Source organism: Camelina sativa, chromosome 8 (genome assembly GCF_000633955.1).
Source record: "Camelina sativa cultivar DH55 chromosome 8, Cs, whole genome shotgun sequence".
Taxonomy (NCBI): domain Eukaryota; kingdom Viridiplantae; phylum Streptophyta; class Magnoliopsida; order Brassicales; family Brassicaceae; genus Camelina; species Camelina sativa.
Window position 1 is genome coordinate 7,393,335 of NC_025692.1, and position 23,081 is coordinate 7,416,415.

General features: G+C 35.2%; 2 protein-coding genes and 2 pseudogenes across 2 annotated transcripts; 2 read left to right on the top strand and 2 right to left on the bottom strand.

Annotated features, from left to right (window-relative positions):
- Window positions 1-942, bottom strand: part of LOC104706595 — a 2,575-nt pseudogene extending 1,633 nt beyond the window's left edge.
- LOC104706596 (probable glucuronoxylan glucuronosyltransferase F8H) lies at window positions 9,578-11,925 on the top strand. The gene is made up of 4 exons (XM_010422791.2): window positions 9,578-10,311; window positions 10,398-10,762; window positions 10,839-11,089; window positions 11,167-11,925. The coding sequence occupies exons 1-4, from the start codon at window positions 9,984-9,986 to the stop codon at window positions 11,633-11,635; spliced, it is 1,413 nt and encodes a 470-aa protein (XP_010421093.1). The 5' UTR covers window positions 9,578-9,983; the 3' UTR covers window positions 11,636-11,925.
- Window positions 13,168-14,683, top strand: LOC104706598 (vacuolar protein sorting-associated protein 24 homolog 1). The gene is made up of 6 exons (XM_010422793.2): window positions 13,168-13,279; window positions 13,458-13,534; window positions 13,647-13,749; window positions 13,849-13,970; window positions 14,090-14,284; window positions 14,411-14,683. Exons 1-6 carry the CDS (start codon window positions 13,168-13,170, stop codon window positions 14,489-14,491), a joined length of 690 nt encoding a protein of 229 aa, XP_010421095.1. The 3' UTR covers window positions 14,492-14,683.
- Window positions 15,358-15,788, bottom strand: LOC104709299 (annotated as a pseudogene).

Genomic DNA, 23,081 nt, shown 5'->3' on the forward strand with positions numbered 1-23,081 from the left:
TGGGTTCATGATATGATCAGTGGGTGACATAATGCTCTCCTCACAATCTGAGGATGAGAAGCTCTTGTTGGATCCTAGTTGTTGAAGATGAACTTGTTCGTCTTCAATGCTGGAAGCTCCAGATGAAGGAGGAGTTATGTGTTTCTGTTGTTGAAGTGAGTGGCTGTCGAACATGAGACGCTGACATTTCTCGAGAGCTTCGTCTCTTTCTTTGATGGTTTTGGTTAAGATGTCTTTGAGATGGATCAATTGCTCATCTCTCTTCCTTATTTCATCATAAGCAAACATCTTTGTTTGGTCCAGCTCTAGTGTTGTGTATAGTAGAGACTGTCTTATTTCTTCTGTTGTCTGTAAAAAAAAAAAGTAAAAAGTAAAACAGTCAGACACACAAAAGAAAGAAACAGAGGAAACAAAACAGAGAACTCCTTAATTTCCCACAAATGGTGTTGATTGTGTCACTTGCTATGATTGAGTTTTGGTCAGAGAAGTAAGAGTAAGAAAAAATCTTTAACCCATCAAGTAATGACTCATGATCTAGTTGAAGATTAAGACCACCTTATGCAAAATCTTGATTTATCTTAGATAGGCAAAGAATAAGAAAAAGTACACCCTCAAGAAATTAGGCAGACATTATGCAAAAGCCGAATGCTTTCACTATTCACTCACTCACTAAGGTTTAAAAGAAACAAAGGAAACTCATATATAGAAAGAAAAAAACAAATTTACCTTTCAGTGAGAGTAGTAAGGCCAGCCAAGAAGAGCATTGCTTTGGTTATCCATAAATTCTACTAAACTGAGCTTAGAAGATCTTTTGATTCTCTATAATAAACTGTTCGTGTGTGTGAGAGACCGAGAGTGAAAGAGAATGGATTTTAACTTGAGGAGTTAGGGAGGGAAGGACTTTATATATTAGTAAAACTTATTGGACTGCTTAAAGCACATCGAGCTTTTTCAGGTAGCTCTCTTTTGAGTTTTCTCAATAATTTTATTTAATCAACTAAAAGAATTAAATAAATAAAATGATGGCACATGATTGTATCATATCTTGCTACATTATTTCAACCAACGCCACTTTATTATTTACAACGCGCAAACTATTTTAGAAATTATTTATCACTAATATAACTATAAAATAAAGCAAAATATCTCACATACAACTCAAATTCAAAGTAATTTCTTAGTGGAACGATATTAAAATCATATAAGTGGGTGTATCTTTTTTTAATATATAGTTTTTTTTTTCTTCTTTTGCCGGAAGTATTTGGTGGAAGACCTTAGACCAAGATCGTNTAATATATAGTTTTTTTTTTGTTTTCCTTCTTTTGCCGGAAGTATTTGGTGGAAGACCTTAGACCAAGATCGTAGTTTACTGACTTTGGTCTCACTCACTCACATTATAGTCTCAACTCTTTAAAAGTCTTTTGTTTTCTTCTTCGGTTTTCTTGGGATGTGCAACACCACTTCTTGTCTTTATCCAAGAAAATTCGAGTAGCACCGAAAAAAGCGGGAACGAATGCTTCTTCAAACACCATTTTTTTCTTTTCGATTTTGTGTATACAAATCAAAGAAGCATATAGTCAATGAGAAGTGGATTCCAGGGTCAGCAAAAGAGGCAGGTAACCAAACTTTTGCCACCAAAATATAGAGAAAAGTTTATATGGAATCCCTTTTTCAATTATTAAACCAATCACTACTCGTGGAAAAAAAGAAGAGAAAACAAAAAAGTTCTCACTACTCACATCCTCGTTACCAAATGTCACATGAATATAACAATCTAAACAGCTCAGTTTCTCTTCTTTTTTCAGTGGATAATAACATCGCTAGATTATAGACAGAAGCAAAAATGTATCTATCGTTGTTTTCTGATATTGAGCATGTTTGTTATGTTGCTGTTGCATCTCCTTCCGGCGGTCAAAATTTTAATGTCATTATGGCCAGTGAAAATTACCGTTGCCACTACTTTTACGGAGATTTCCAGTATATCATGTCTCGCGATGAAAAATAAGTGATAGTTTTAACTGCCACTGCAATTTGTTTTAACAGAAGCGGTAACTTGTTTAAACAGAAGGAACGACTCATTGCAAAGATTTAAACTCCGGCAACCTTTATTTTTTTAGTCGCAGAATGTGGTTGCTGCAGCAACTTAACGAACAGACTCATTATATAGTTAGTGTAAGATACTAAGATCTATGATCAATCAGTACTGTTTATAGCGGGTACGATCAAGTGTATATCTTGTGTATTATCAACGTATAGTTGACAACAACAACAAAATTATAGTTGAGGTAAGAACGTAATATACGTGACAAAATAAATATTCAGTAACTTTTTTTTAGTTAATGATGAATTATTTTCTAAACGAATTAGTCTATTTAATTTCCAGTTTGGACTGAGCATAGTTTTACACCATGCATGTGTTAAAAGAAAAAACTCGTAAAATGACTATTGGGTGGCGCAAAATCAATTTTAATTTCTTGGGCAAAACTTTATAATCAGTATTCTTAAATACTTTGTTGAAAATGATTTGTTGACTTTTACTGCAAGTGGAAGTAAAGCAAGGAAAGTAAATATCCATATTTGGTTCGCTGGGCATGTGTTAAGTGATGATCATGATTGTGATATTCCTAATATTTTTATATATGTACTAATTATATATAATAATGCCATCCATGAAAAAGAGTGTAAAGGAATAATACTCTCCTTCAACAATTAATTAATATGCAGATGAAAATATATATTCAAAAAGAAAAAGAAAAAAAAGTATTTCCAATAGTAAAAGTAGGGAGACAAGAGTTATCATTTCATGGTCTCTTTCACCAACATCAATAATCTAAGAGCATGTCAAGCACAACTTTGTATATCTTCTTTTCTTTTTATGTTAAGAGCTTTTCACTTTCGTCTGCTTCGGTTTCTTGTGTGAATTCTTCACGTACAAAGATATCTAATGTGAAGCTTCGTGATTCCCTGTACTTACGATTTTGCAGTCTAGCTCCAACTATACGATGTATAAATCACACTCTTATAAATAAATAAAAACTCAATTCATTAATATATATGAGCCAAAAGTTGTTTAGTCTAGGAATCAAACTCAACTGAGTTGTGCGACCAAAAAAGGTCGTAAACTTCAAAAGAAAAAACTCTTGAGCAGGCGGAACCAATTTTTATTAATTAAACCTACTCAAATGTGATTTTCATTATATGTGTTTCTTTTAAATCGTAAATGTTTTTTTGTGCAAATTGTAAATGTTAAGATAATAAAAACTAGTCTGTAACTTACGGTAACGGTAACTTATCATGGTGTTCAACTGTTAATATGGGCTAATCTTAGTATATTGACAATTAGTTTTGAGTTATAAATAAATAAACACACATTGGCAGTTATTGATGTGAAACTTAATATGTGACTTCATAGATCATAAGTCTCTCTAGTATATGATTATGAATGTGATGACCCACAATATCCCACAATATTTAATGTCTATTAATGCCTTGTGAATATGATCGTGTTGGCAATTTTCACAACAAATATATTTCAGGATAAGAGCTAATTATACGAAGCCACAAACATGGGAGCTATCCATAAATGCACGGGACATGCTGCTTCCATTCTTCAGTATCATTATGAATGGAACAAGTTTGTGTGCGTATTAGTTTTATCCTATTTATTAAGATCCTTAAATTCCATATTAAGGGAAACTAGATTGCTTATTTTGTCGGCCAATAATTCAATTCCTCATGATAGTCCTAATGAATCGATGCATCAATTGGTATAGAGAAAGTAAGAAACAAGCAATTCAAATTTACCGTTGTGGCAGTTCAAAAAAAGATTCAATCTGAATCACCATATATACCTTTATGGCAATCTCACATATGATGATCGTTCACGGCATCATAATAGTATAATACCTATTAATATTCCTAAAATAGCATATTTAACCTCTACCATGCAAAACCACAATAGATGATTGTTTAAGCTGAATCTGTCAAGTCTGTCAACCGAAAATGAGAATCTAGAATCTCGTACATTTAAAATTAATGTTCGCACATAATATAATTTTTAATTCAAAATGAATTGAAAATAAATATACACATGTCATTATATCATTTACAAATTTAAGTTTTCTTTTTAACTTTTTATATCCAAGGCATGTATAGTTATGTCTATTGATGCTTGTACAGTTGTATGTGTTAAAAGTCTGCGACTCTGTGATATTACATTGATAGTTCTAGTATGGAAATTTCGACTTCTTGTTTTGTTATGTAACAAGCCAGTTGTTTTCCAGTCACACAGAACTAGTCGACCACGATACATCACAAGTTCTTTCAAGTTTTCTTTTTCTTTTTCTTGGTGTGATATATGTGTTCATAGAGTTACGTTGACTAATTAACCCATTTCACAGTGGGTAGCCAAGTTAAGTCGTCTCATGTTTGAAAACATGAAAACGGAAATTGAAAAACTTAAACTAAATATAAAGTGTTTCAGTTTTCTAGAAGTAGGGTAATTAATGTTGAAATTTTTTAATTTACAAAATAAAATATTATGAAATTAAATTATTTTTGTCTGTGTGATACATTATCATTTAAAGATATTTTAAATTTTATTTATTCTATTGCAAATACTTACTTTACTTTTAACGACTAACAAATTATTAATGCAATATATTTTCTGGCAAGTAATTTGACGGATAATTCCTATTCTAATTTTTTCAGTCATTTTTTAAATAGTAAACTATAGAATGAAAATAAAAGATACTTGTAAAAACAAACTGTTTTGTTGATGGGTGCAAGTGACATTTGAACTATGTAAATTAAAGATTATTTCCTCTTTTATCTTTCTACACTGAAGGGAGTCATTTTATATGTGAAAATTGAAATAAAGAAACAGAGTACATGAAAAGGAGACTACCAGTAGGCATCTCAAAACAATACAGCTCTAAATCAGGAGCTCAAAAAGAAAATGGCAAAATTAAGCAGCTATAAAAAGTATATAAGTCATAACCATCCTCACAACAGAGGATATTCGAATTAAACTTGAAAAGAGGCTTAGATCAAACCATTTTAGTTGCTCAATGCTCAAGAAGAGATGAGATATTTGAGTCTTTTGAGTGGTGTCGAAGGGTATTTTAAAAACTAAAACCATTTAAGGGAATCAAGGGATCATAAAGCCATTATCCAAGAAAAGTGGGCTTCACAAATTAGTCTGAGCCGGACCTAACTTTTCTGTTTTTAGGCTATATATATATCCTTGAACAATTATCATGATACAAACCACTATCTCAAACTTGTTATATTTTGTTTACTGTGGAGTATTGGGCTTACGGATAGTTATTTTAAAACAAAATTTGTATTCGGATCTGGTAGCAGTGTAACACTCTTCATAATTGCTTGACTGGAACAACATATACTAGAGCATTAACATTATACACCATAAGCATTAAGGTGCATAAGTTGTATGCTCTGATTAATATAACATATTTAGTTGATTGATATAGCAGTGGAGTATTAGATATTATATTTATATTTAACATATGATATTAATTAAAAAATATAATTTAAATGTGTTTCATTAAAAAAATTAATTATCACTCATTGCTATATAATTTTTAAAAAATATATTTTACATTTAATAAATTTTATAAATATTTATATATATAAATGTGTAATTTAATAATTTTTAATTATATATATTTATAATGTTACACATTAATTACAAATAAATTTTTTATAAAAGTTTATATCTATATTTATATTTTTAATTTCAATAATTTTGAAAAAATATATAATATAACACATTAAACTAAAATAAAACAATAATACATATTATAAACGTTATATCCACATTAATATTTTAATGTATTAAATAAATTATTATATTATTTTAATTAATAAGATGAAGTAGTTTCTCATATATATTATTTTATAACAAATAAATTTATCTTTTATAAAATCATAATTTTCTATTTTTACAAAATAAATTAATTATTTAAAATTATTTTAATATATATTAATATTTTAGAGTTAAATGCTTGGGAAATGCTTCAAATGAGAGTATATGAGAATAAAGCATATGAGAGCATCTATAGCTTCTAAATGCTTCCTTATATGCTTTCCTAATAAATGTTGATCGGATGATAAAATTAAAAAAGCTTCTTTATATGCTCTTCCAATCAAGACGTTATAGCAGTTAATTAAGCTGTATCAACGTTTGGTCTAGATCAATAATTAAACATGATCGTTAGACCACACATATCAATCTAAAAATTATAGGTGAATGTGATATGGTGAGAAACACAGTCCAGCTATTTAAATGGGTCGCAAAGACCTTTAGGCCCATTTTGAGTCTTACATGAAATCATAAAATTTTGAGTCTTGAATGAGTAGAAACAAGAATAAAATACAAATTGTGGTTAAAAAGTGATAATAAAATATAATTCTCTCTATCCGTCTGTAACTGAAAACTCTAAAAAAAAAAAAAAATTCATAATGCGTTATGTGTTTTTAACCTTTTTTTTGTCCAACTGTTATTTACCATTATAAACCAGTATTCATTGTTGAACTAAATTAATTTTCCCTGCTTTTGTTAAGAAAGTTTAAATGGTTATTCATGTTTTGTTTTACAAATTTATTTGTTAAATTCACATCGGTAGAGAGAGAAAAAAGTAAAGAAAAGATGATGTTGGAGTGACTGATATATATCAAGAAGTTTATTGTTAATAAGCTTCTTCCTTCTGATTTAAGTCTAAGCGACTGCAATTACCTTACCAAACATATTGCTTCGATTGTAATGTTTCCATAATAAATGTTACATTATTGCACGCATATGTGAAACAAAATTTAATGTGAAGAATAACATTTTCCGAAATATGAATGTCTCGTGAATACATTGACAATAAAAGACTAATATGTATAGACTAGTTATTATATAGTCAACGCAAATCGCATCCAAAGTGAAATATACGATCAAAAGGAATAATTTCATAACATGCATAATAGAGTATATGATATAAATATTTTCGAATTTTAACATAAAAATTAAAAATATAGGTTTGGTTTGATTATTAGTGTCGCGATCGTTATGAATTTGTTTTTGCATGTAAATTACACTTATTTTTCAGTGACATGTAATCTAAGTTAGGGATGCAGAGAAACAGTATTCGATAAATCTTAGTTTTATCTTCCTTTTATTTTTATCCGTTGAAAAAAACATATTTAGAAATATTAGTATAATAAATATCAGTTAGTTTATATAAATTGCGTTTCTATGGTATAACACCAAATATTTTAAAAATTGTACAAAATATAAGTCAACCATACTCAATAATTATAATTCATATATCATATATGTGTGAACATAAAAAAAATTGTGAGCGTTAGTTGGCCAAAAACACTGTAAGCGTTAAAATGGGTCCATGCCTATAATTTTTCTTTAATGTTGTGCATGTAAATCCATTTCTGTCTACATGTATATAAATATACACGTAGCCTTTTTATGACCAGATGGGTAAATGTGTGAATTGAGTTGGTTACAGTATTAAATGTTTCATTTACTATAGTCTATTTAGGTGATTAAAAAGTGCAACCAATCAGTAGCTGCATTTTTAAATAAACTAATAAATACACAATATTTTAACAGAAGCCTGAACTAATTAACCATTTTGTGTGATTGGTACAACCACTTTGATATCCAACATAAAGCTCATTTCCTATCCATATTGCTGTAACGGTGGATTTTGTTTCCGCCGTTACACAATTACAACGTTCAAAGTTTTGTAGTCGTGGGGATATATGAGATTGTTTGTTCACTCATCACTATAAACTTTTGTACTAGCATAGGTATTCGACTCTTTTCACGTGATTTTCGAGTCCGGATTTTAGTTTGGGATTGTTATTTTCCCTAGGATGTCATTTGTATAATCTTGGGGCTATTATTACTTTCCTATAAACAAAATCTGATATATGCATGAGAGCATTAAAAAACAAAAAGAACTGGGTGTTTTCAGTACTTCTATGCTTCCTTTAGTTGCGTCCTCGTTGTCTTACCAAGTAGGCAATACTTAAACATGAAGATAGAAAATGTCCAACTTCTATAGTCTTAGGCGTCGTCCGTGCTCATAACTACTTTTCTAAGTCTTAAGTGTTAACCACTTGTCTACTTGAATTGGTGTGATGATAATTGACCGCTGATAGAAGTATAACTAGGACAAAGTAAAAATATGGTTTAATGAAATTAAACCGCTTAAATAATTGTATACTCCTTCCCTTCCACTATTTAAAATGTTGTAGACATATATACACACATTAATAAGTCAAATACTATTAGTATCATTTAAAGTCAAATTTTATTCTTGAAAACGACAACATTATAATTAAACTAAGGAGGTACTATTACACTTGGAGAACACAATTAATGTGTACAAAGATTTAGCCAACCATTCAACCAAAATATGTATGCAAAAGTTCATGCATGTATGTATCAATGTATGTATAGGCATTATGACACATTCTCATAACAAACCAAACACTTCCCAATTTACATAGGCAAAAACTAATGAATAGTGGATTTTAATTAATTACAAATATATCTTTTGTGTGTAAATTGAACGTGCTGCACTCCTTCTCCCCCACACCGAGTGGGCAGTGCCCTTGTAAGCTTTTTTAGTTTTTAGATACCTTTTGCGTTTCTTTTCAAGCCCCACACTAATTATTTATAATATATAAATGTATAGTGGATTTGGTTCCATTACATGTTAGTATGCTACCATGTCATTCTGAATTTCAAATTCGAGTTTTAAGATATTAGGTGGAAAAAAATTATGGATCTCATTGGTAATGTAGTTTCAGCTATTGTACAGAATAGCTGTAAGCTGAAACTGTAAGCTTTTACGAAATAGTGCAAAATTGTAAGAAAAAATTGTATATGAAAGTTGTATCAAAAAACTGAGAATAAAATTTTTAATAAAGTTTTTAGTAAAGTTTTTGTGATTGGTAAAAAATCAAAACCGTACCATTTGTAATACTTTGTTTGTGTTACCAATCATTGCCTATATTTTATGACTTGTTTGGGATGAAGCACGATGTATGTTTTGGCTGCTCAATTACTAATCGAAATAAAAAGGATCAAACCCAATATCATACATATGTAATTGTTTTATGTAGGGACAATTAAGAAAAAAGGATTAAAAAAAAGTTAAGAAAACATAGGTTAATTCTTTTAAAAATTAATTAACCAATTTCAGATTGAATGGTTAAGGAAATCTTGGGTTCGTTTAGCTTTATGGGTCTTTTTGAGTTTATGATATAACATTGGTACAAATTATGGCTTATTGCGTACGTATGGTGGTCAATATACTCATCATTAATTTGTCAAGTTTTATTTTTCATTATGACAAGGTTAACTTTGGTACAATCAGAAGTGAGTTATGAAAAAAAGGTGAACGATAAATAAAAGTGCTAGCTAAGCTAACTTGTCATTATTAACCACAAAATGATAAGCGAAATCCAAAAACAAAAATTAGCTTATCAAGAAGACACACACAATTACATATATATATAAAAAAGCACATGTCCTTCACGAGATCTAAAACACTCCAACTTACCAAAAACACACACAAAAGTAATTATTACGGAGCCAACGAGGACATTATTGTCATTCCAGATCATCCAACTGGTACGGTTACTAAGAAAACTTGACCAGCGATGAACCCGAGACCATTGCGCCGAGCTCTATTCTGCTCCATTGCCATCATCACCATGTGACCCTTCTCTCTCTCTCTTTCTCTCTGTACTCTGAAAAATTCAGTTTTTTTCTTTCTTTAATGATTTGTTATGACTCTGTTGGATTCAAACCAAACCCACACGAGAGAATGATGAGAAAGTAAGTAGATCAACGATTTTGTTCCAAATGTTTTGATTAAACTAAAAAAAGATCCATTCAAATCAACGACTCTTTCTCTACATTTTCTCCCAAATCTCTCTCTAAAGCAATGTCGCTTGACATAACGAGACCGAACAACAACAATAACAAGACGAAGAAGAAGACAGGTTTCATCGTGAAAATGCAGCTTAATAACAACAACAACAGAGGAGGAGGAAATAAAAGAAACATCTTTGTCTTCTTCTTCTTCTTCAGAAATTATTACACATGGATCCTCTGGTTTCTTCTCTCTTTCTATCTCTTCACATCTTACTTCTCCGGAGAAGACCAATCCTCATCTCCCTCAACAATACGTCTCTTGTCTAACCATAAAACGTCGTCGTCTCTCCCTTCTCGTGCTCTCATCGAATCTTCCGCCATTACCACCACCTCCATTGGTATATAAAAATCGAACCTTTATTTCTTCTCTGTTTTAAAATCCACTCAAAGATTGATTTTTTTTTTGTTCCTTTTCTGATTAAAGATATGTTCAGCGGGATGAAGATATATGTATACGATTTACCGGCGAGTTATAACGACGACTGGGTTAAGTCATCAGAACGTTGCTCAACTCATCTTTTCGCTGCGGAGGTAGCGATTCACCGTGCGCTTCTCTCATCCGTCGTCCGTACGTTAGACCCGGAAGAAGCTGATTACTTCTTCGTCCCTGTCTACGTTTCTTGCAACTTCTCCACATCCAACGGGTTCCCTTCTTTAAGCCACGCTCGCTCTCTCATCAGCTCAGCCGTTGATCTCATCTCCGTTCGTTACCCGTTTTGGAACCGGACTCAAGGCTCTGATCATGTCTTCGTTGCTTCTCATGACTTTGGCGCTTGCTTCCACGCTATGGTAAGTTCCCAAGGTTTGAAGTTATGCTTTCACTAGAAGTGTAGAGATTGGTTTTGATAATTTTGTTGTTGTGAAGGAGGACATGGCGATTGAGGAAGGGATACCAGAGTTTATGAAGAAGTCAATAATATTACAAACGTTTGGAGTTAATTACAAGCATCCATGTCAAGAAGTGGAGCATGTTGTGATCCCGCCTTATATTCCGCCGGAGAGTGTTGAGAGAGCTTTAGAAAGAGCTCCGGCGAACGGCCGGCGAGACATTTGGGCGTTTTTCCGGGGGAAGATGGAAGTCAACCCTAAGAATATTAGCGGACGGTTTTACAGCAAGTGCGTTTGCGTTTTTTTCTCTCGTTGACTTTGACTTTTTGTGTTTTTGTTAATTTACTGATAAATGTCATTTACAGGGGAGTGAGAACGGCGATTCTAAAGAAATACGGAGGGAGAAGACGGTTTCATCTAAACCGGCACCGGTTTGTTGGATACCGATCAGAAATCGTGAGGTCGGTGTTTTGTCTGTGTCCTCTAGGGTGGGCACCATGGAGTCCAAGGCTAGTGGAATCCGCGGTGTTAGGTTGCGTTCCCGTTGTGATAGCTGACGGGATCAAGCTACCGTTCTCGGATACGGTACAGTGGCCGGAGATATCACTCACGGTGGCGGAGAAAGACGTGAAGAATCTACGGAAGATTTTGGAACACGTGGCGGTGACTAATTTGTCTGCCATACAGCGAAACCTACACGAGCCGGAGATCAAACGGGCCCTACAGTACAACGTCCCGATGAAGGAAGGAGACGCCACGTGGCGTGTCCTCGAGGCGTTGCGGAGAAAGCTCGATGATCGGTCGTACAGAAGGTCAAGGGTATTGAGCCAATGAGAATTTGACATGTAAGATTCTTTGTCTGAATGGAATTGGATGCTAGGCTGGATTGTTTTTCGGACTGTTTCGGAATCGGTAAACCGGGAATGTCTCGTGTGAGTGTCCACAACGTGAGGTGGGGTTTATAACTCGGACACGTGAGATGTTTGCTGACCTGGCTGGCCGAGCACTGAGTGGATTAGAACGTGGAAGTGTAAAGTATTGCTGACGTGTAATTCTTTTGATGAGTAGGCATATATTAATTCTTTTCTGAAAATATAAATCGAGATCCAAATTCATTAGTTTTATATCAAATCTCGACTATCACATTACAGTTCATTGTTTACAATTGGTTTAGTTCCTTAAGATCGAAACTCAACATATAATAAAAACACTCGGATCGGATCTAGACTTTAGTTGACCATAGTTAAGAAAAATTGCTAATAGAAATGATAAGAATTAATATAGTGGTATATAATTGAAAACAAAAAAGTGATGAATAAAAGATAAAATAAAAAGGATGGTGTTTATGTATAGGGAAAGATGAAAGACAGAGCAATGTGAGCAAGAGACAGCTAGTGTGTCAGAAGAAGATGCATATATCAATAAATGTAGTAATATTATTGTATATAGTATTTTTTTGTTTATATTTACACATATTATTGCAGGCCCACCTTACTTTTCTTATCTTATGTCTTGTAAACATCACAAAAAACAGTACACATATCAAATATTATTGTATCACAAAATCACAACTATCTATAGGTGTTTTTTTCTTTCTTCATCTATCTTATACTTATATTGATCTACATCCTCTAATGTATAATATATAGTTACAACTTACAACTAGCAAAGAGATACAAAAACATTGCATGAGTTATTGTCTTCTCAACAACATATACATATATAGGATGCACTTGACGCCGCATGAGAATTATTTTCTTGAACAGTTTTAATAATAGTGATGTAACCCGCAATTAGGAAAAACTATCAAAGATGTATCGTACAAGTTGTTTTGTTCTAACATCACAACAAAGACAATGACCAATTAATCATGATGATATCGTTTAGGACGAAAGTGACATAGTACCTCATCTATAATGTAATAATGGTATGGTCATTACCTTATTGGTCAAGTACTATCCCCCTGTATCTAAGAGATTGATTAGAAATTTAGAGGTAGAGGGAGGGGGTCAGGAGGATCCTGGACCTCTCTCTAAGTTAACAAACAAAATTCATATAAAAAGAGGCCCTATTGTTTCTTTTCTTTATCATATAGGCTCTATAGTATGTTGGGCCGACTCCGACCATACTCTACACATTTATCCTAGGTTCTTTTTATGCACATATATATACTGATATACAAGATAATCTTATTTGTATAAAATTTGTTTTATTTTAGTTCGGTCTGATTGTTTATGTTCGGTTCGGTCTTAAAAACGCCTAATTAGTTGAATAGTTTTGGTCTGCCAGACGAATATATTCATTCATCTCCTAAAGTTTGAAGAACAAGAGAATAGGTTAAAAAACAAAACAAAGAAGACGCAACAATGGAGAGAGTGATGAACATCATAAAGCCAAAGCCTGATCCCAAACAACTCTTACGTGATTGGCAACGCAAATTACGACAGGAGTGTCGTAACATCGAACGCCAAATCCGAGGTTTTTATTCAAATCCCCCTTTCTTTTAAGTAAATTAGGGTTTTTTTTTTTGAAATTGGATGAATCTTGTTGAATTAGATACTGCTTTAGATTTGATTAGATGAATCGGATTGTGATCGGATGATTTATATGAGTTGGATTTTGATAATCTGGGTTGGGGTTTGAATCTATTTTTCAGATATACAGAAAGAAGAGAGGAATGTACAGAAAGCTATTAAAGAAGCTGCAAAGCGTAATGATATGGTCTCAGCTAAGGTATATAACCGAATTTGGGATAAAAGTCTCTGCCTTTGTAAAGCTTGTTTTGTTTGTGGAATCTTTGGCTCTCTTTCTTCTGATTTGTGAGTATGTGTGGTTGTTTTTGTAGGCACTTGCTAAGGAAATTGTTGGTTCTAGAAGAACAGTGAACCGGCTATATGAAAATAAGGCGCAGATGAATTCAATATCAATGCACCTTGGAGAGAGTGTTGGTATGTTAAAAGATAAAGATGAAGCTTTTATATTCATTACTAGGTTTTTGTGATGTGAGATTCTTAAGCTTTCTTCATTCTGTTATTGGAAATTTGCAGCGATTGCTCGAACAGTTGGGCATTTGTCCAAGAGTGCAGAGGTTATGAAGCTTGTTAATAATCTCATGAAGGCTCCACAAATGGCTGCAACGATGCAGGAGTTCAGCAAAGAGATGACTAAGGTACGGCTTTTAAGTATCATTCTACTTTCTCTGTTGGAAGATTTTGGAGCTGAGTTCACTCCTTTACATTTAGTAATCCTGAGTGTATATATATCCTTTTGCTACTTTGGTATGTGTAGGCAGGAGTTATTGAAGAGTTTGTGAATGAGGCGATTGACAATGCTCTAGATTCAGAGGATATGGAAGAAGAGATCGATGAAGAGGTTGACAAAGTATTGACAGCAATTGCTGGAGAAACAGCTGCAGAGCTCCCAGAAGCTGTTAGGAAGGAAAGGATAAAGGTACCTGCACAGAAGGCGAGCACTTCTCGCGAGGTAACCCCCATCCACCATTAATTGTTGATTGCAAAAAAATGAAAAAAAAGTTTGGTACTTTCCAACTTCTGTAAGATTAGGTTCTGAAAGAAGAGTTCTGTTTTTGCTTTTCTTTTTTCGCTGCAGGAAGAGGCAATTGCAGAGGGTGTTGATGATGAGGAAGAATTGGAGGAGATTCGAGCTCGGCTCGCTAAAGTTAGATCCTAACTGATTCCAATGACTCTTTTTAAATGCAATTCTTGATTGATCCGATCAACGTTTGAAAGTGATGAGAACATAAGGCAATCCCAGTGTATTGTATAATATATTATAATTGAAATACCATGCATCACAAATACATGTAATCATCATATTACCTTTTGTTTACGAATTTTCTTTTCATGGTAATTTCTTTCATCCTAAAGTCTTCCCTGATCAAGAAACCCAATAGCTGAGTGTACTGTGTTCTTTTTTTTTTCCGGTTTAGTTTCCATTTCTAAAAGTGTTGCTAGTAAACCTATTGTAAAATTGACGTGGCCAGTTATGGGATAGTTTGGTGAGTTGCCATGACAGAATATTAGGCCGATGAGTCGATGAAGGTGGAAGGGACAATTTACATCTCTATGTTGAAAGAAAACTTTGTCATACAAGTAACACAACAAATTACACGTGTGGCATGATGGTTGACTTATTGTTTTAATTTTTTTTTTTTTTTTTTCAATCAAACATTAAATTAAAAGAGTATTCCAATGTTGGTTGTCCAAACCGGTTTTTTTTTTGTGAGTCAAATAGTAAAACCATTCTTTTTGTCTTTGTTTCGACTAAAATTTATTCCAAGATTGACAAAACTTATAAATTTGATTTATATATATATAAAAAAAAAATAGATGACTTACCAAGTTGTGAGCGGCTGTAAGGATTTATCTAAATTAAAAAAGTTCGAGGTGGGGGGGGGGATGTTTGATGAAAGTTTATAACTTATTTAAATACGATAATCGTTAAGGGGTTGGTGTAATAAAAAGTTACAAATTATAAGAAGAAATAGAATCCAGAACCAGAAATATGACTTATATAAAACGAAGATATACGATTTACTAGTAAAACCAAAAACTCGGAGGGATCCTATCCCAGCTTCTCTTGTTGTTGTTCCAACGATAAAATCCGCCGTCCTTGGCAACGACCAAACATGAGTCTTTATCTTTGTCCGAATCGTACAAATTGTACCACATCTCGGAGGGCCAAAAATGTGGTTTGCCGTAAAACGTTCCGATACATTTCGTATGGGGTAAAACCTTAGATGCCTCCCATTTTCATTATCGCCGTCAGTATTTGGGATGTCTATCAACGTTTATTTACCCAAAGGTACGGATTTGGACAGCTCCGAGGTTGGTCGGCACGTGACAAAAACGGGAACTTCACCACGAGTTTGCATCTGGTTAGATACGACAAGAGTGGCTGCACGTGCGGATTCAGACCTTGCAAAGAGCATTAGGGCCATGATCGATACGGTTGTGAGAGTGTCCATGATTTTGATTCTTTGTGGAAAGTATACTATTTAGTCGAAATGTATTTCCCTTTTCGTATATGTGTCTCAGTGTCTCTATATATATACACGTAGAATCTCCCTTCAGTTGGTTTTTGCTTTGTAATGTACTCTGTTTCTCTACTATTTATGCAGGTGTTACTCTTGTCAGGAGGCATTATGTATTTCTTCATGTGGCTTTTTGGCCTTAATATATAAAAAGGTATGTGTTAAAAAAAAAAAAGTCTACGTTTTCATGAATTCAAGGTGATTTATATAACATACATACGGTTACAATTATAATTAGAATCAATTATAGACACAATCTTGGTTTGGTAGATCTTCATTGTTGTTGCAACTAGAGAGAGAGAGAGAGATTAGAAAAAGTTATAATTAAAGAGTAGTTAATGTCTATAATAATGTGACATGCGTTGTACGAAAACAAAACCCTAACGTTTACTCAAATCTCTCTCCACAGTCACTCTTCTACAAAATCACACCAAAAAAAAACAAATTCTTTTCGAGAGTAATTAAATTCTATAGATCAACATACAACGGTGATCACAGGAGACAGGACAATACCTTTTCAATGTCGACCATGCTTTAAAACATCTCCGTTTTACCGCATTAGAAGAAACCAAAGAAAAACCAAAAGGGCTAATCGGTTCCGTAAGCTTGAAACTCTGATACACTTTTATACTATTAAAACCGCAATAGTCAATTGTGAACTTAGTAAATTATATGAAACATATTTTCGTAATTCACTTTTGATGAATACATCATTGTTATTAACCATTTCTAGAGAATGATCTAAGACACATATGAAAAATTATTCATGTGGCAAGGATAAACACGTAAGGTCATCTCCATCGAAGATCCTTAAAGATATCTTATAAGTATCTTAGCTCAAAAAAAAAAGAAAAAAAATAAATCAAAACTGCCAAATACACTTAGCATCGGCGCTTAGGTAAGTGACTTTAGCATCCTTTAGAACCAACGACGTGTCAGCATATTGTTGGCTATATTTTTTAACAAAAGAAAAAAATAATTACCCTATCTCATTCTCATCTCTCTCTCGTCTTTTTCCGCAGTGACAAATTTTTTTGAAGCGGAGGAGGAAGTCTGAGAAGGAAACGGCCTGAAGTTTATGCTTGAGAAATCTGTGAACAAGGGTGATGCTTCTACTGTGTTAAGTTACAGAGGGTTATCAAATTCAACGGCGGAGGTGTGTCCGATTTTTTTTTTCCTGATTTCAGTTTTGATGGATTTGTTTGTGTTGGATCGTGTTTGGATGGAGTTATTGTTAGATGAAATAGGTTATTTTGCAAGTTACAGCCACATGATCCATTGAATTGAGCCTAAGATATTAGGAATTGAAGTAACTGATAAATAGAGTGTGAAATTGGGATGAAGGTTTTTTCTCAATGTCAATAAAGTTTAATCGGTTACACTAGCTGGATTAGAGGGTTTGTTGGGTCTCTTAATCGGTTACACTTCTACCCATGATCATTGATTTTCTTGTATCTGTTGATTGAAACAGTGGCTCGGTCTAGACAAAGAACTGAAGAAGCTTGTGGTTGACACAACTGCCAATCAAGTAAATTATCTATGATCTATAAATGCGATATCTTTACTTTGGTGTTAAGTGATTGGTTTTTGTTAACATAGTCTCTCTGTCGTAAAACATTGTTTTGGTTTAAAATAAGAATCTGGTTTTTTGATAAGTTTGTTATCTTGTTTAGTTTTATATGATTTACACAGAGAGACTATGTGAGGAAGTGTTGAAGTGTTGATTAATTTAAGGCATATCGGTGGAGGTAACTTTTCTACATCCATACGTCTTTGGACATCGTCAAGACACTGTGATTTATATCTTCCCTTATCTTGTTCCCTTTATGAAATGTAATCATTTTGAACTTTGAAGTTTGTTTAAAATTTAGAAATGGTTTGAGAAATGGTTTTGTTCGTTGTTTAATAAGGGTCGTTTTAAATGGCAGTCGGGGACGCAGTTGAGCATCGACACTCCTACTAAATCTACAGGGAACACAGACAATGGACTGATGAAGAAGCTGAAAGAGTTTGATGGACTTGCTATGTGGTACAGATGAACATAACTTTTCAAAATTAAAGTTAAACATTTTGTAATCTATTATTAATATGCTTTATGTCATGTTTGTTTAAACTTTTATTGAATGCAATATTTTTAAGTTTTTAAAAGTATACAAGTCTTATAAATTTTAACTAAATACCAAATAATTTACAATTACAAAGAAAATTATTTTTAAGAACCTCAAATTTAACAACCTTCAATGGACCTATGAAATGTTAAAGTTTCTTAAGAAGTTCTTAATTTCATTTTTATTCAAAATTAAGAATAAAATCTGTTTTAAGATAATTTTATTACAACCTTTGATGGAGGTACTCTAAGACTGATCAAATTTAATGTTACCAATTATTAATCTTTATTCTCGATAAATAAAACTTGCATGTGATCAAGAAATCAGTTATACACGTAGATATGGTTGTGTCAGAAGTAACACTCTAAAACCTCTGACAACAAAAAGGAAAACAAAGTCAAGAAGGAAGACCACTGCTTTAGGTTATTTTTCTTGCTTTGAAAATCAAAGAAGACATTACAACAACCTTATTTACACTTAAAACATACACTTGTGGAACATCCATCGCTACTCGTAAAACACAGACTCGTGGAATTTCCTATAGAGAATGTATATATGTAAAGGACATATTGGTCAATCCTAGATACCTAGTCTCCTATGTAACACTATATATATTGTATCTTACACATCTAATATAATTATTCAGCCTCCTAACCTTATATGGTATCATAGCTTCGATCTCTAAACAAACAAAAACCTTAAATGGTATCAGCTCCTTGCTTGGGGCTATCTCCGTTAATATTCAACCACTACTCTCCACCGCTACTACTTCTGCTGAGATCTGGTCGAAACTCACCGATACGTATGCGAAACCAAGCCGTGGTCATATTTTGCAGCTTCGACAACAAATCAAACACTGGGTGAAAAGTAACAAATCGATTAACGAGTACTTTCAAGGGTTCACTACACGGTTCGATCAACTGGCATTGCTTGGTGCTCCCTATCCTCATGAGGATCATATAGATATCATTCTCGAAGGTCTCCCCGACGACTACAAAACGGTGGTTGATCAGATCTCTGGTCGTGATACTGCTCCCTCGCTTACCGAGACCTATGAAAAGTTGATTAATCATGAAGTTAAACTTCATGCCTTGGTGGTCAACTCCTCTGCTCTCCCTATTGATGCCAATGTTGCGACATCTTAGGGTCACCACAACAACAACAGACACGGCCAGCACAACACCAACAACTGTGGTCCCGCTCGCTCCTACAACAAGAACAACAATCAGACCTGGCAGCAGCAGCAGTTTCGACCACGGCAGGATCAATCTCGAGGATACTAAGGCCGATGTCAAATCTGTGGAGTCTTTGGCCATAGTGCTCGCCGCTGTTCCCAGTTGCAGTATGGTAATGTTGCCTCGTCCTCCTCAGCACCATGGCAGCCACGCGCCAACATGTTTCATGCGTGTGCTACCAATCCTTGGATCGTTGATTCTGGAGCGACGCATCATCTAACCTCTGACTTGAATAATCTGTCTTTGCATCAACCTTATTCTGGTGGAGAAGAAGTTACTCTCGCTGATGGTACCAGCGTCCCTATCACCCAAACTGGTTCATCAATTCTCTCAACCCCCTCTAAATCTTTGACCTTAAATGATATCTTCTATGTTCCCGATATTCGTAAGAACTTAATCTCTGTATACCGTTTGTGCAATACTAATCAAGTATCTGTGGCATTCTTTCCTGCTTATTTTCAGGTGAGGGATCTACGCACGGGGGTCCGGTTACTCCAAGGCAGAACTAAAGATGGGTTGTACGAGTGGCCAGTCACCTCCAACACTATCACCTCCCTGTTTGCTTCCCCATCACCAAAAACATCTCTTTCCTCGTGGCATTCACGACTTGGTCACCCTTCTTCTTCTGTTTTGCAAAACATTGTGTCTCAATTTTCTTTACTGCTTATTCATTCCTCGCACAAACACTCTCCATGTTCTCATTGCTTTATTAATAAAAGCCATAAGCTACCTTTTTATTCCAACACTATTCATTCTCGTGAACCACTTGAATATGTTTACACAGATGTCTGGACTTCCCCTCTTGTTTCTGTTGACAATTATAAATATTATCTTATCCTTGTGGATCACTTCACTAGGTACACTTGGTTCTATCCGTTGAAACAAAAATCACATGTACGTGATACGTTTGTTGCGTTCACGGCTCTTGTGGAGACGCGCTTCAAAACCAAAATCAGAATCTTGTATTCTGACAATGGAGGTGAGTTTGTGGGTCTTCGATCCTTCCTCTCTGAGCGTGGTATTTCTCATCTCACCTCTCCTCCACATACACCGGAGCACAATGGTTTCTCAGAACGCAAGCACCGCCATATTGTTGAGACGGGTCTTACTCTTCTTCATCAGGCTTCTCTCTCGAACCAATACTGGACGTATGCATTTGCTGCATCTGTGTATCTTATCAACAGGTTACCCAACCAAGTTCTTGCCAATGTCTCTCCGTATGCAAAGCTATTTCAACAACAACCAAACTACTTGAAGCTGCGGGTCTTTGGGTGTTTATGTTTTCCCTGGCTCCGCCCATATGCACAACACAAACTCGATCAACGATCCCAATCGTGTGTATTTTTGGGGTACTCTTTAACACAGAGTGCCTACCTTTGTCTTGATCCAGTCACAAGTCGAATCTATGTGTCTAGGCATGTTCAATTTGTCGAAACAGAGTTTCCTTTCCTTAAACTCACGCCCTCCTCTCACTCTCCACCCGATTTTGTTCCTACCCACAGTCCCTTTGTTCGTCTTGTTCCAATGTCGTCTCCGCCTCTCGTACATCCTGCTTCGTTGCCGCCCCCAAGCATGGATTCTCACCTACCGTCGCCGGCGATCTCGTCGTCGCCTTCGGTTTCCCAGGTACGTGATTAATCTCGTTCATCTTCGTTAATGGACTCAGGAAATAATGCTACAGGTTCAGCTACTTTGAGTTCAGCACAGGCCCACTCCAATACCGGTCAAAGCCCACCTTTACACTCACCTAATCCAAGCCCGTCTCACCATCACTCCAATACCAATCCAAGCCCAAGCCCATCTCATATCACCTCTCCCACTCCTCCTTCATCCCCGACAACACCTAATCCCTTATCACCAACTTCTACAATACCGTCATCAACACCAGCAACCTCACCGTATCCATCTCCTAATCCCTCGCCTGTGCCTAATCCACCACCGGTCCTTCCGCAAAACAATCACCCTATGCAAACTAGAGCTAAAAAAACATCACCAAACCGCAAAATCGACTCACCCTTCTCGCTACCTCTTCCCACACCAAACCAACTATCCCGAGAACGGTGAACCAGGCTCTTAAGGATGATAAGTGGCGTGCAGCCATGGGCGATGTGATGAATGCTCAAACAAGGAATCACACGTTTGATATGGTTCCTCCCCGTCCAGATATGAATGATACAAAGTGGATATTCACATTGAAATACTTACCTGATGGTTCTCTTGATCGGTATAAGGCCAGATTGGTGGCTTGAGGATTTACTTAACAATATGGATTGGATTACTCATAAACTTTTAGTCCGGTTGTGAAATCACTTACCATTCGTCTTGTGTTGCAATTAGCGGTTTCAAACTCATGGTGTCTTAAGCAACTTGATGTAAACAATGCGTTCCTCCAAGGCACAACAACGGAAGAGGTTTATGTCTCTCAGCCACCTGGCTTTGTCGACCCTGATCGCCCACATTACGTCTGTCGTCTCCGCAAGGCTCTCTATGGATTGAAGCAGGCCCCACGTGCGTGGTATCAAGAACTCAAAGGCTATCTATGTTCTCTCGTCTTTCTTAACTCGCTTGCGGATACATCGGTGTTTATTTATATTCATGGTGCTCAGATTGTCTACGTTTTGGTATATGTGGATGATATCATTGTTACAGGATCAACTCTGGGCTTAGTTATGACACTTATTGATGAGCTTTCACGACGTTTCTCCTTGAAAGATCCTACTGACTTGACTTATTTTCTGGGTGTTGAGGTCACATGTACGACGACCGGTCTTCACTTGATGCAACACCGCTATATCCTGGATTTGTTAACCAAAACAAACATGCTCAATTCGAAGCCGGTAGCGACTCCTATGGTGCCAACACCAAAACTGTCACTCTTGTCAGGTTCTGCTTTAGATGATCCACGCCAATATCGTACTGTTCTTGGGAGATTGCAGTATTTAGCTTTTACATGACCGGATATCGCCTATGTGGTGAATAGACTCTTCCAATTTATGCATCGACCCACCGATATGCACTGGCAGGCGGTCAAGCGCCTCCTACGCTATCTTGCAGGAACGGTCTCCCATGGTATTCTTCTTCGTCCCCAGACACCCCTGACCCTTCATGCCTTCTTCGACGCGGACTGGGCAGGTGATGTTGATGATTTTGTTTCCACAAATGCTTACATTCTGTATTTTGGGGTTTCACCGATTACTTGGTCCTCAAAGAAGCAGAGAGGCATGGCTCGTTCATCCACTGAAGCTGAATACCGGGCGGTTGCAAACACAGCCTCTGAGATCCGCTGGGTGTGCTCATTGCTCACTGAACTTGGACTTACGTTGCCATCCGCACCGGTAATCTACTGTGACAATGTCAGTGCTACTTACCTGTGTGCCAATCCCATTTTCCACTCATGTATGAAGCATCTAGCTCTCGACTATCACTTCATCCGTGACAATGTTCAATCTGGAGCCTTACGTGTTGCTCATGTCTCCACCAAAGATCAACTCGCAGATGCTTTGACGAAACCTTTACCTCGGCCTCGGTTCCAAGAGCTGTTTCACAATATTGGAGTTAAGGAACTACCTCCATTTTGAGGAGGCATATAGAGAATGTATATATGTAAAGGACATATTGGTCAATCCTAGATACCTAGTCTCCTATGTAACACTATATATATTGTATCTTACACATCTAATAGAATTATTCAGCCTCCTAATCTTACATTTCCATCATTACACTCTATATTCTTTATTAGATTAATTCACCCTTGTTTATATTGATATATATTTTTTATTTAATTCTTACCTTTTTTATATATTGCTTATCGTTTGTTTATGTTTTGCTTATATTTTGCTTATTTTAATTGTTTATTTATATTTGATGGTAAACTGAATATCACC

Bases quoted from the DNA above. Each gene is read 5' to 3' on its own strand.
- LOC104706598 (XM_010422793.2), top strand. From the start codon at position 13,168: ATGGAGAGAGTGATGAACATCATAAAGCCAAAGCCTGATCCCAAACAA. The intron at 13,280-13,457 runs GTTTTTATTCAA...TCTATTTTTCAG, and splicing joins CATCGAACGCCAAATCCGAG to ATATACAGAAAGAAGAGAGG. The intron at 14,285-14,410 runs GTAACCCCCATC...TTTTCGCTGCAG, and splicing joins AGGCGAGCACTTCTCGCGAG to GAAGAGGCAATTGCAGAGGG.
- LOC104706596 (XM_010422791.2), top strand. From the start codon at position 9,984: ATGTCGCTTGACATAACGAGACCGAACAACAACAATAACAAGACGAAG. The intron at 10,312-10,397 runs GTATATAAAAAT...TTCTGATTAAAG, and splicing joins CATTACCACCACCTCCATTG to ATATGTTCAGCGGGATGAAG. The intron at 10,763-10,838 runs GTAAGTTCCCAA...GTTGTTGTGAAG, and splicing joins GCGCTTGCTTCCACGCTATG to GAGGACATGGCGATTGAGGA.